The 13,313-nt window shown below is 52.1% G+C and overlaps 1 protein-coding gene across 1 annotated transcript in view; it reads left to right on the top strand.

Moving 5' to 3' along the window:
• Window positions 1-12,815: 12,815 nt before the first annotated feature.
• Window positions 12,816-13,313, top strand: part of Nkd1 (NKD inhibitor of Wnt signaling pathway 1) — a 73,875-nt gene continuing 73,377 nt past the window's right edge. The window contains exons 1-2 of the mRNA XM_076571742.1: window positions 12,816-13,003; window positions 13,131-13,163. Of these exons, the coding sequence (XP_076427857.1) occupies window positions 12,979-13,003; window positions 13,131-13,163 (58 nt within the window). The 5' untranslated portion in view covers window positions 12,816-12,978. The remainder of the gene's footprint in view (window positions 13,004-13,130; window positions 13,164-13,313) is intronic.

The raw sequence follows: 13,313 nt of genomic DNA, 5'->3' as shown, positions 1-13,313 counted from the left end.
CTTGAAGGTACCACCTCTTCAAGGTTCCCTTCAGTTTTGAGAGACCCCAGGCCATGAGCTCACATGGTTCTGTTCACAGGGACAGAATCCCAAAGCTGCCTTGCCGAGGCACCTTGCAGGGCAGTCACAGTGTCATACATATGGCTCTACTTTTGGGGGTTGAAGTGATCACTGTCTTACTAAGCTGGCTTCCTATTGTCACTGTTTCCTGTAGGGTGACTAAAGCCTGGCTTCACAGGGACTGGCAGGGACAGTCAGTGGCATGTGTGGGAAAGTCTGCAGCAGCTCAGGCCGTCCTTCTCCCCTCAGAAGAGCAGCTCTGGGGAATAGATGGAAGCCAACACTTCTAGACTAAGTTCCAAGGTCACCATTATGCCACATGACCATGGACAAGCTACTCAGAAGCTTCCAGACTCACTTTCCCTATCTGTAAAGTGGGCCGAGAGTCAAGTTGTGGGGATATCCCCCTACATTCTCCATGCTGCCCCTTCTCTTGGGCCACTTGTTCCTTCCCATCTTGTGCTTGGCTGAGGTGAGGCTGCCCATCAGTCTGATCGTAGGGCTGGGCATCTGGCTCGAGCTGGACCAACCAGACTCCTATTGTGATTGGTTTAGGAATGAGTACACAATTCAAGCTAGACCAGTGTTCTTTTCCATGGTTTTCTCACAGAGGCTGGGGAAGAATAGTTCTCTTATGCCCAGCGTGGTGGTGCACGCCTGGAATCCCAACTCTCAGGGAACAGAGGTGGGGAGGATTTGTAGTTCGAGGCTAACCTAGGCTCCAGGAGACCCCACCTCAAAAACAGACAAACAAACAACCCCAAAACTCTCTTTTTACACTCTTCCCCAGGTTGTTAGTTTGAAGCTGTCCATCACCTGCCACCCAACACTTGGGTCATGTGATCCCATGAAGTTCCTTTTTGCTTGGGCTTGTCTCAGTTCACTCAAATCGTTTACCTTGCAACCAAAAATTCTCAAAGAAAACATTATTTTTTGATGCTAAATGTGATAATAAAGGGATAACAGCCACTTCTGCTGCAGGCCTGCTGTTTACCTGGCTCTGTGCCAAGTGCTGGCAGACACTGGCTCCTGATATCAATCCATCTTTCATGTGTGTGCATAGTGGCACCCCCTTGCACCCTATCTCCTTGAGGTTGGGTTTATCTTGGCATTGTTTGGTGAACCTCTGGGTGCCTGTAGAAGAAGCATGATACCTAATGGCAGCCCCTCAGTGAGCCACCTTAGAGTGAAGCGTGTGGCATCTATTGTGAACTGAGTGGGGTGTCAGTGCAGGACTACACCCCTATTACTTGTACCCGTTATTCTTTAAATGTTTAAAAAGCTTTGTTTATGTGCATGGGCATTTTGACTGCATGCTTGTGCACCACCTATGTGCAGCGGCTGTAGAGACAGAAGAGGATTTAGGAGCTCCTGGAAGTGGAATTACAGATGGTTGTGAGCTGCCACGTAGATGGTAAGAATTGAACTCATGACCTCTGGAAGGGCAGCCAGTGCTCTTAACTGCAGGGTCATCTCTCCAGTCCCTAATGTCCATCTTAACAAAAATTTTACATTGCATTTTTATTATTTGTTGTGTGTGTGTTGGGGTGGGGGCACGGGTATGCCTTAGTGCTTGTGGAGGTCAGAGGGCAACATTCTGGAATCAGTTCTCCTTTTCTACCACATAGGTCTTGGTGACTGAGTTCAGGTGGTCATGCTCAGCCAAGCACCTTCACCCACTGAGCCATCCCACCTACAACTATTATTATTCTTGTCGCTAGCTCCAGAGTCCCTCCCCAGCTATGGAGGGAGGGAGGGAGTGATGGGGAGCTTCCTGCTGCTGCTGAGACCCCTGGAGTGCTGGTGAGGCCTCCTCTGGGATCCAACTGGCTCGTGCAGGAAGAGGGGACAGGTATGCCCAAGGATGGCCAGGAGTCTCAGGAGTTGACGAAGCTGAGGAAGAATGGCGGAGAAAAAACTCAGACTCAGGAGCCAGGTGCTGGCCAGAGGGAGATTCTAGCCCATCTCAAAAAAAATCACTCAAACAAACAAATAAATGAGAAAACAGAAAACGAGTATTTTTGTTTTGTTTTGTTTTTCGAGACAAAGTTTCTCTGTGTAGCTTTGCGCCTTTCTGGAAATCCCTTTGGAGACCAGGCTGGCCTCGAACTCACAGAGATCCGCCTGCCTCTGCCTCCCAAGTGCTGGGATTAAAGGCATGTGCCACCACCACCCAGCAAAAATGAGTATTTTTATTGGAGGTTAAGCAAAGTTGGGATCGAGGGGCTGAGAGTAGCCTGGTTGGATGAGTGTCTGCCTAAGCAAGCCTCAAGCAGGTAGAGGTGGATTAAGATAAAGTTGAGGCGCCTTTACCTACTGCCTGGTTTCTGATCAGGGAAGTTGCTGAGGGAGAGGTGGCCTCTTCACACACATCATTCAAGGTTGTCAGGTTGGCCTCTTGGATAAGGGGACTGGCCTCAGAGAGCAGGAGAGATGAAGTGGGGATGGGACTGGAAACTCCTGCTACTCACCCTCAAAGTCGTCAAAGATGCTACTGGACACTCTAGAATTGCAGGGGCACAAGAGGCCCTGGGGACATGTGAGGACAGTGAAGCTCAGCAGAGGCCCCTGGGAAGGACTTCATACCACGGAGAGTTGCAGTCCAGAAATGCCCGTGCTCCAGCATTCAGCTCAGGGCTTTGGGTCTTGAGACATTATGTCAACCAGTGATTTCTAGTCCGGGAGAAGAGAATTTCAGTTCTGACATTTTTTTTTTTAACAGTGTCTTGTGAAGCCCAGGCTAACCTTAAACTTACTGTGTAGATGAAGATGACCTTAGACGTCTGATTCCCCCTCGCCCCCCCACTTCCTATGTGCTGAGATTACAGGTGTGTGCCACCACACTCAGTTTGTGTGGCACTGACAACCTTGGCTGACGCGTGTGGCGAGGCCACTTTTCTCTGGTCAGAAACCGGGCAGTAGATGAAGGAGCCCCAGACTATAGCTCTTATTCCATGTCCCCCTGCTCAAGGTCTAGCAGCCAGCAGGCAGTGTGAGCCCATCTCATGTCCTGTTGTCTAGGAGTCCGCCACTTTGCTTCTGTATCACAAATGCTACCACAAAGGTCGGCCATGCTGCCAGTGAGCTCTGGAAGAAGCTGGCCCGATGCCTGAAGAAAGGGAGAGTTATGGGGGGCGGTATGGAGGAGATGGGCTTGGCTCCACTGTAAGTCATGGAATTAGAACGACGAGCCGACAGTCATGGTTGCTAGCTCCTACTGCGGCCTGCTGAGCAGGTGGTGGATGATGTGATAAAGTGAGTGAGGCTCACAGTTGTCCACACACAGCTGGGGGGCGAGGACAGGCGTGGGCAGCAGCCCTCTGTGCAGCCTAGCATCACTCTCCAGTAGTTCCAGGGACGCTTGGGGCATAGCCTCCAGTAAGTCTGTGAGGATGACTGAAGCTTTCCATTTACAGGTGAGAAGACGGAGGGCCAATGAATCAATGATCTGCAAGTGCTGTTGTCTCTCAGCTTCTCTGCTTCTAACATCCATGGCAGGAGAAGGTCCGGGCAAATGAGGAATATGTTTTCTGTACTAGGAAGAGGGATTGGGGCGGGGGGCACTTCTCCTTTCTGGGCTAAGCCCAGGCTTTGTGCTTACCTTGATGAATGCTTAATTTGTTGTAATCTGTCTGTTCTGCCACAGGGCTGGCAGCTCGAGTGGTATGGAGCACATCCTGCACAATTCCAGGAGTTACATGCCATAAACCTGGCTGTGCTAATTAGCTCTTACATCATTCTTGAGAAATAAGAATTAAAGCGGGAGATTCATTTGGCTCATGATTCAAAAGGCTTGGATCTATGATGACTTGGCTCTGTCGTCTCTGAGCCTGCTGTGAACCAGGACACCATGGTGCAGAGGGTGTGGAAGACAAGAGGAACTCCAGTTCTGGTGGCCGGGCAGAGGGCATGGTAGAGAGACCCCAAGGACACAGCTTTGGTGACCCACCTCCAGTGGTTAGGTACCTTGCCTTCAACATATGAGCCTTGTGGGTAGCACTGCACATGCTAATCAGAACACTGGGTACCTGGCCTTGCAGCCTAGGACAGTAGACAGTGGCGGCCAGCCACAGGCTTGGCCAGCTAACAGTGGGATTGAAGTCTGCTCTTGGCTACTTTGCTCAGAAATCCCATCATTTATCCCTCACCTATTTCCTCATCCACCAAGCAGAGACAGTGACTGTCTGTCATCCCATCTCTCCCGGGATTTCCTCAAGCACAATCCATGTACAGACCCTGTACAGAACGTCCAGGCATGGCAAAGTCAGCTTCCCATACTCCATCTCCATATCTAACTCATTATCCTCCATGTCCAGCTCTGCCTGGCACATGGGACTGACCAGGTGGCGTCTGCCAAGGGTCCACTAGGGTCATCTTGAGGCCAGCGAGGACCCCTGGGAGATGGGTAGCAGGCAGTGCTTTCTTTCCTCTGTGGCTTTCTGCCTCGATCCCTCCTAGGCCTCATGCTTTTCCTCTGGGAGGAGCTGGTGATCACGGGCCATGCAGCAGGCTATGGGGATCATTGTCTCTTTTCCACTGCTTCATACTCCCTTCTTTTTTTCTTTTGAGATCGGTTTTACTCTACACTCCAGGCTGGTCTTGAATTTATGATCCCCCTAACTTAGCCTCCCAAGGGCTTGATTACATGCACCACCATACCTGGTCACATTTTTAAAAAATTTAGTTGCCAAAATTTTTTTAATTTGCAGATTGTGCCTGGAAAGTGTGGCAGTGCCACCCGCTTTTGCTGGGCATGACACTTAGTTGCCCCCAAGTCTACTTGGCCCTTCCCCTAGGGTGGACCCAGGATAGGCCTGCTGATGGCTGCCTCACTGGCTGGGCAGTTTATGACTGCGCCAGAGTGCCTCCCCCCCCATATGCACACTGGGGTACCATCTCCAGACTTGCTCTTCCTAGCTTCCCCAGCCAGCCAGGCTGCTGCCTTGCTTTGGGACGCAAACATACACGTTATTAGAAGCCCAGATCAAAGGCGGCACCCCACTGCCTGCCTCTCAATGGACCCTTTGTGCAGAAGGAAGCCAGTGAGAGTTAGGATCCAAGGAGACAGGGAGGGTGGAGGGGCTCTGCACAAAGATACTTGTCACTCGGAGAAGTCTTCGGAAGATGATGTTAAAAAGGCGCCAGGTGGAGGCCGGGCGGCTTGCTGCTGGGAGGTGCAGATGGACAGTCCTTGCCTCTGGTCCCTTAGGGTTTCCCAGGCGAGAGATGACAGTGCTCTGGAGCAGGAGCATCAGCCTCCATCTGCTCTCCTGCCCTCTCTGAGGTGCTGTGATAAAGATAACAGTACAGGCTACTGGGAGTTGCAGGATGGCACAGTCAGATGAAGCGGAATGGTGGTGGGGGAGCCTGGAGATGCTGAGGGGCAAAGATGCGTGGTGTCATCTCTGGCCAGATGGGCCTTTTCTTTCTGCCATTTATTCTATGGCAAGCCTACTATGTGCCAGGCCAGACGTCTTGTGAGGTGGGCCCAGAGGGGATGAAGTTGGATCAGGACCCCAATGGCAGTGGGATGCCGGGCATTACAGGGAGCTGCCCTCCTCCCCACCTGCCCCTTGCCAGATGCTGAGGTCACACACAGGTTCTCTCATCTATCTCTACGGAGGGCAGAACAAAGCACTGCTTTGAGAGCTCAGCTCTTCTTAGAACTTGCTTGCCAAGGGTGCGGAGGAGGGCCGGGATGGAGGGCAGGTATGGGAAGGGTCACCAGGAGTGGACTCATAAGGATTGAGTGGGGGCCGAGAAGCTGCTCTGGTTGGCACTCTGGGGCTGGGAGAATAGATGAGAGGGTGAGCAGTGATTTGCAGCCCCAGGCTCTGTGCCTGGCTGTCTTCTCTCTGTCGCTGCCCACCCAGTCCCCCAGGGATCTTTCCAGACTTGGGTCTTGCTTTACGACACCTGCTGGCAGCAGGCAAGGTGTCCTAACCACTTTGTGGTTCCAGCTGTTGGTCTCTTGATCCCTGGATTCAGACACCTACTAGTTCACTCGGAATAGTTTGCTCCCAGCAGACCCCGCCGCCGCAGTCTGAGCCTGCCGCCAGCTCCACTGTGCGCATCCCATCGCTCACTGGCAACCCCGTTCATCCAGTTGCTCAGTCTCTAACTTTTAATCTTCCCTAATACTTTTCTCTTCTTTGTCTCTCCCCAGGTCCTTTATGTTAGTTGATCTAGTGGCCTCTCACTTCCCAGAATATTTAGCCTCCAACTCCTTTCATCTCCTCCACAGCGATCACTCTGGTCTCAGCTACCATCATCTTGGGCCTGACCTCTTGCTGTCCCGCTTGAGCGAAGCTGAAGTCCTTGCTGTGGCCCCTAAAAGTCTCATGATCTCCCCCCCCCCCCCCCGCCCCGTCACCTTCAATGCCGTATTCTCTACTTCAGAGCCTGTGCCCTCTGGGTTGTTCCCAAGTGTCCACAGTTTGTTGTGACCTCAGGGCCTTGGTACGTGTTGAAATCTGCTTTCTCCATCTCTTGTTCTTCTCTTGAGCACAAGATTAGAGGAAACAAAGTGATGCCTATAGGGAGGGCTTAGGGTAAGCCAGGAGATGCCATGGGGGTGGAGGGCAGTGTCATCTTTGAGCATTTTGAAGGTTTAAACATGTATTTATTCATTATTATTCTGTGGGATCATCAGGTCTGTGTGACCAGTGTTTTACTCAAGTTATCTCACTGGCCCAAGACTTTGAATTTTTTTTTTGTCCACTCTGGCCTGTCTATATAAAATCATGAGGCATGTCCTGGTGTGCCCTTCTTCCTTTCTCTCACTTGATTTTTTTTTTTTTTCACTTTATATTTCACTGACTTTCCTGGGATGCCCTTCCTCATTAGCCAGTGAGCTTCACGAAGAGACATTTTTATCCATGTTGTACATTTGCAACTCTGGTAGAATTGAGACATCTCGTCATCTTCATTGCACAATGGCATTAATGAAAGAGAAGCACATGTGACTCTTGGTCCCTCTTGTCACAGTCCTGGCTGCCTGCCCCGCTTCCAGTCATATAAAGGCATGGTGTGTAGCCTCAGTAGACGGCTCACCTTTGGGGAGCCTCACACTCATCTGGGGTCTGTTATAGGCACGCTCTTCAGTCCCCATTGGCAGAGCATCTTAGCAAGGCCCCGAGGCTGAGAGTACATGTCCCATACAAGAAGATTCAGTGAATGACGTCAGTCCAGCAAAGAATGACTGACAGGCTCTTAGGGGTTTAAGATCAGAACACAGGCGAGATCATGGACCATGACAGTCATCTCTCTGCGAGTCTGTCTCTACATGTCTCCATCTATCTTGGCCAGCCTCTGGTCACTGTGGCAAAATATTGGACATAAGCAACTTAAAATGAGGAAAGATTTATTTTGTCTCATGGTTTCTGAGATTTTAGTTTCATGGTGATTCGGCTTATGGGAGGCAGAAGGCATGGTAGGGAAAGCTGCTTACCTTGTGCCACCCAGAAGCAGAAAAAAGCCAATTCCTTCAAAGGCAAGCCACCAATGACCACCCTCGGCCTTCCTCACATCTTCCAACTAGGCCCTACTTCTCAATAGCCACCCAGCTATGAATGCATCTATGCATCTAATCACTTCTTTTTTTTTTTTTTTTTTTTTTTTTTTTTTTTTTTTTTTTTTTTGGGGTTTTTCGAGACAGGGTTTCTCTGTGTAGCTTTGCGCCTTTCATGGGACTCACTTGGTAGCCCAGGCTGGCCTCGAACTCACAGAGATCCGCCTGGCTCTGCCTCCCGAGTGCTGGGATTAAAGGCGTGCGCCACCACCGCCCGGCCGCATCTAATCACTTCTTGAGAGCACCACCAGAGACCAAGCCTGCGACATGTGAGAGCCTTTTAGGGGGGCACATCATAGCTAAACTCCAATATCATCTCTGTTCCTATCCCTGCTTCCTCTCCATGCTGTTTCCCAGTCACTCGGTCTACATGGTACCCAGACAGTGGCTGTTGCCCCTGAGCTTTTCTATTCAGATGCTGCAAAAAGATCTCCATTGGTCAGGTTCATGGGTGAAGCATCCAATCAGCTATATCCAAGGAATGAAGAGTTAGATGGTGTCAATATGGGGGCAGGGGCCACGCAAGCCCCTGTTTGTGGGAGGGAAGGATTCTGAGCCAGGAGGGGGAGCTGGTGGTTCAGGCCAATTGCTGGTGATCTCCGCAGTGAGAACTACCCATGGTGGTCTGAATGCGAATACCCCCACGCCCCATAGACTTATAAGTTTGAATACTTGGTCCCAAGTTGGTGGAACTGTTTGAGAAGGATTAAGAGGTATGTCACTAGGAGTGGGCCTCCCTCTTTCTCCAGTATGCTTTCTGTGCTGGCTCTGACTCTAGTAATCTTCCCTGCATTCCCAGTTTAGCCCGGGATGTGGAACCTGGAAGGAGAGCTAGAACTTACCATGTCCAGCACAATCCAGGAATGCTTTTTGACACTGGTACTTCTCAGAGGGCTCCTTAGTCTTGGTCTGGCAAGTTCAAGACACTCTGTTGATGAGGCCTTTCTCTTAGGGAACCGCAAAACTCAGCTGCTTGTTGAAGGCCCTGGCAAGTCCTGCAGGAAAAAAAACAAACAAAAAACAAAAAACTTGGGGAGCTGGAGAGGTAGCTCAGTTGGTAATGTGCTTCCTAAGTAAGAACGAGGACATATTTTAGCTCCAGAAACTATGCTTAAAAAAAAAAAAAAAAAGCAAAACAACAAAAAACAAACCCCCAAACCACCACCACCACCAAAACAGGTACAAAGATAGGCACTCCTGTAATTCCAAAGCCGAGGAGGAGGAGCCAGGTGGGGCTCTGGGGCTTGTAGACCACATAATAGTCTAGGAGAACTGATGAGCACCAGGTTCACTGAGGGATCCCGTCTCAAAAATAAAGTGAAGAGTGATTGAAGAAGACACCTGCATTGATCACTGCCCATCCCCATGCATGAGTACACATACACATGTACATCCCCTACCAATCACACACACACACACACACACACACACACACACACAAACTATTGACCTGTCCTGTCCTTCCTTCCAGTTTATGGACAGGGAGACTAGTTGTGGGGTTTGAACCTATGTTGGTTGCATTTAATGGAAAATGAACAAACTGCAAAGACCTTTTCTTTCTTGTAAAAGAATGACTGGAGAGCTTCTTTGAGGGACAAGGGATGCCTGTACCCTGAGCTTGGGACAACATTCTAGATGGGGAGGGAGTTCCTAGCATAAAAGTTCCATTCAGCCAGGATTTGGAGGAGATGAGTACCTGCCTTCTGGCTTCTTTCTTTTAAGGTCCAAATACAGAGGGAACCTCTGCTTGTTCTGGGGAGCCCATTTTCTTCCACTGCATTTCCCAGAGCCAATGCTGGGGCTTTGTGGCCCCTGGCTGCCTTTTTCCCAGTCTTTCTGTCAGCCAAGTGGCTCCCTGGATTATACCTGCGGTAGGGTCCCATGGACGAGCTGTCACTGGCTCAGGGATGTGGTGAGAGCTCACCCAGGGTCCAGAACAGTGGAGAGAGGCTACAGCACAGGTCCAAGCAAGTGACAGCTGCCGACTGCACTCTAGACTGGACTAGCTACCCCCCACCACCACCACTTCCCTGGATGTTCATCTTTGTTGGGCCTCCAATTACCATTCTTGTTTCAGCTTCTTACTCTGGAGATCTCCATCCTTCCTCCTGGGTTCCACCCCCCACCTCACAACTAGGTTTCCTGACCCCAGCAGTCCTAGCTCCCCAGGGAACATAGAAATTCCACCAAGTCAGGGGCTTGCAAGGAATCAGGGGCAACTGGGAGTTAATTTTTTCCCCTGATCATAGTCTCATTCTGTAGTCCAGGTTGTTTCCAACTCACAATGCCCCTGCCTTACCCTCCCGAGTGATGGAATTTCAAGCCTGAGTCCCAGATCATAGTTCTACTTCTTATGGGCTATAACTCACCCCAGGGCTGAGGCTCCATATTGTGGATGGAGCTATGTTAGGGACTACACCAGGAGATGTAGGGCAGTGGGAAGCCTGTCCTCAAGCAGTCACAGGAGGGAAAACAGGCTCCTTAGAAAAAACAAAGGAGTACCAACTGGATGCAGAGGGGTAGGTGCTTGGCTGTTTAGAGAGTGTGCCTTGAGTATGAAAGGCCCAGGAGGGTTTCTATCCCAGGAAGTGGCGTTTGACAGGAGCCAGATCAGATAGCTTAACTTGGGAAATGGGCAGCCAACCAGGGTGATGGGGTTTTTGAAAAAAAAAATCTTGCCCTTCATCTGACAGATTTCTCCAAATCAGCCTCATGAAATCTGCAGCCCCATGCAGGCGGTGGTTCTAACCTCTTCCTCTTATCTCTTCATGGCCTTCTTCTCCTGTTCTCCTCCCCCAAAGGATGGTAAATCTTCAAAGAAAGAGATGTGTCACTGTAAGTATACAGCCCAAGAAAATGGGCCAGATAAATTATTAAAACAGAAAAAGACAGCAAGTGACGGGATGGGGAGCCCACAGAGGGCAAAGAGCCACTCCAGGTAGATGGTGCCTGGTGGCAGCTAGGGAGTTCATCCTCTGAGTCCTGGACGGGTGATCCTGGCCCCACGGGGCCCACCTTCTGGCTTCTCATGCCAGGGTCAGGGGAATGCATGGGCGGAAGTGGTGGGGGTCCGGCGGCAGCGAAGTCCCAGGCGCCTGGTGGGGCCCTGTGTCTGGCCAGACACTTGGGATTTACTTCCCCTAAGACTCAAGCTGGTAACTACAGAGTTTTAGTCCTTGCTTTTATCTCTTTTTGAACTGCAAAGAGACGTTCCCAAGGGGCAGAGGGGATACTGTTTTCTCATGAAAGAAGAAAGCCATGACAGGTTTAAGGAAGTAACCAACGTTCTAAGCTCTGTGAGAAAGAGTTTTGCTTTGATTTCGAAGCCCCTGGCACTGGTGTGGGTGTGGGTGAGAAAGACAAGCAGGGACCCCACAGGAACTCCACTTCTGTAGCAGGGGCTCTACGGGATGTTCCCTGTCAGTTCAGGACCTATGACCCGGGCCACTCTGGAGGGTCACACAGCTCTGGGTTCTTTTGTCCTTTGAGACAGGTAGATGCTCAGAGTTGTGCTTCATAGTACAGACGCCACTGGCCACATGCAAAGGTCACTTGCAGTGTGGCTCTTCTGCTTGAGATGCGCTCCAAGGGTAAAATGCACATCAGACTTTAAAGACAGTGCAAAACAAGGAACTTATAAAGTATTGATGTTATTTTGGCTATAGTGGGTCAAACTAATTTCACCTGTTTCTCTCTTAACTTTTAAATTACATTTATTTATTTAGTAAGTGAGTATGTATGTGGATACTGGAGTGCCACAGCACTCATGTAGAGGTCAGAGGACAATTTTGCAGCAGATGGACCTCTCCTGTGACCACGTGGTCTCTGGGATTGGGACAGATCCCCAGGCTTGGGGGCAAGCACCTTTACCAGCTGAGCCATCTGGCTGAAACACCTGTTTCTTTGAACTTTTCAAAAATTGTGGCGTCTAAGGTTGAAGGCATAGCTCAGTTGCTGAGTGCTTGCTTGCAGTCTGAGTCCCAGGGCCCCTCCCACAAAGGGCCTCCTACGAAGTGTCTAAAATGTCAAACGTAGCTCATCTGTTTCTATTGAGTAGCGCTGCACAGGGAATAGGCAAAAAAAAAAATAAAATAAATAAATAAATAAATAAAAAATAAAAAGGTAGAATTAAGTATCCATCGTACAGATCATAAAACTGAGGCTAGCAGCAGAGACTAGCTGTAAGAGCAGAACTGATTCTTTCCCACGCTCAGGCTGCCAGATACCAGGATGAGCTTAGCGCAGGACCCCGGTGTGGCCAGCAGAGACAGCATTCTGAGGACCACAAAGGTAGGGTGGAAGCCTTCAAGTGGCCCTCCCCTTTGCAGAGACCTCCCCAGACAAAACAAACAGGCCCTTGGGGTCTGGAGAACTGCAGGGGGGAGGGGGGAACGGAAACTAAGAAAGATCAAAGACCCGGCGGTTCACCGCTCCCGGCCTCACAGCTTGGCAGCTCGCCCCGACCCCAGTTTGGGCACTCACGAGCCCATGGGCGAAGAGTTGCTAGCGACTGGGGGACAGCTCGGGGCATCTGGACACTTGTCGTTAACAGGAGTGGGCTGAACCCGCACTGGCCTACGAGGTGTCCTGGTGATTTCTACTGGACTCTCAAATGAAAAAACAAAAACAAAAAAAACGCTTTAAAACCTAGAGGAGTCAAAGAAAAGGGCGTGAGGCTGGAAACAAGGGACCAATTTCTGCAGAAGGCTGGGCACGGGAAGTCTGGGAAGGTTCAACACCGCGGGAGAGCAGAGGACGCGTGCGACCAGGCAGCTGAGGTCACCGGTGGCAACCTCAGTTTCCCCACCTGTGAACTCGAGCCAATCGAGTATCACTCTGACGGCTCCGAGGAAGTGCAGAGAAGAGGGAAGTCGCAGTACCACCAGCGAGGGCAGCGCTGCTCCACTGCCGGGCGGCCAGAGCCTCCGCCCGGTCCCCATTCCCGCCCCTAGGTCCGCGCGGGGGGCTTGGGGCCCAGCACACGCAAAGCCCCTCCCCACCAAGGCCCCGCCCCTGTCCCCGCCCACAGACCACGCCCTCTAAGGGCCCGCCCCTCGGCAGGCCCCTTACCCGCAGGCCCCGCCTCTACCCGCCCCGCAGCGTCCGCCTCGCCTTTGATGGGCCGCTGCCGGCCAATGGGCGCTTGGGGAGGCGCGGGGCCGCGGCGGCGGGCAGGGGGCTCGGCGCGCCCGGGCGTCAGTCCGGCCGCGGCGACGGCGGCAGGAGCGCGTCCCGGCGCCGCCTGGGGCTGCGCTCGGCGCGCGGACTGTGAGGAGGAGGCGAGCGAGGCTGGCGCGGGGTCGGCGGCCGGACGCATGGCTTAGGACGCCCCGCCGCCGCGCCCCAGCATGGGGAAACTTCACTCGAAGCCGGGTCAGTGTCCCCGCCCGCTCGCCCGCCGCGGCCCCGCGTCCTCCCGCCGGTGCTAACTCTCCCTCTCCTTTCTTTCCGGCTCCCGCCGCCGCCGCCGCCGCCGCCGCCGCGCGCGATGTTCCCGCAGCCGCCGTGTGCAAGCGCAGGGAGAGCCCGGAAGGTAGGAGCGCGGGCCACCGGCCGGGGTGGGGGGGCGCGAAGGAGGCGGCGCGGCCGGCCCAGCCGCTGGATCTCATTACCAGGGCTGCCCCAGCCCCCAGCCCCGCCCTGGAAGCGCTCTTTGGGGCCCCTCTGTCCCTCCTACCCGTTC

This window comes from Peromyscus maniculatus, chromosome 5, assembly GCF_049852395.1.
Source record: "Peromyscus maniculatus bairdii isolate BWxNUB_F1_BW_parent chromosome 5, HU_Pman_BW_mat_3.1, whole genome shotgun sequence".
Lineage (NCBI taxonomy): Eukaryota > Metazoa > Chordata > Mammalia > Rodentia > Cricetidae > Peromyscus > Peromyscus maniculatus.
Note: the sequence above shows the minus strand (reverse complement) of the source record. Positions and strands in the feature narration are given on the sequence as shown.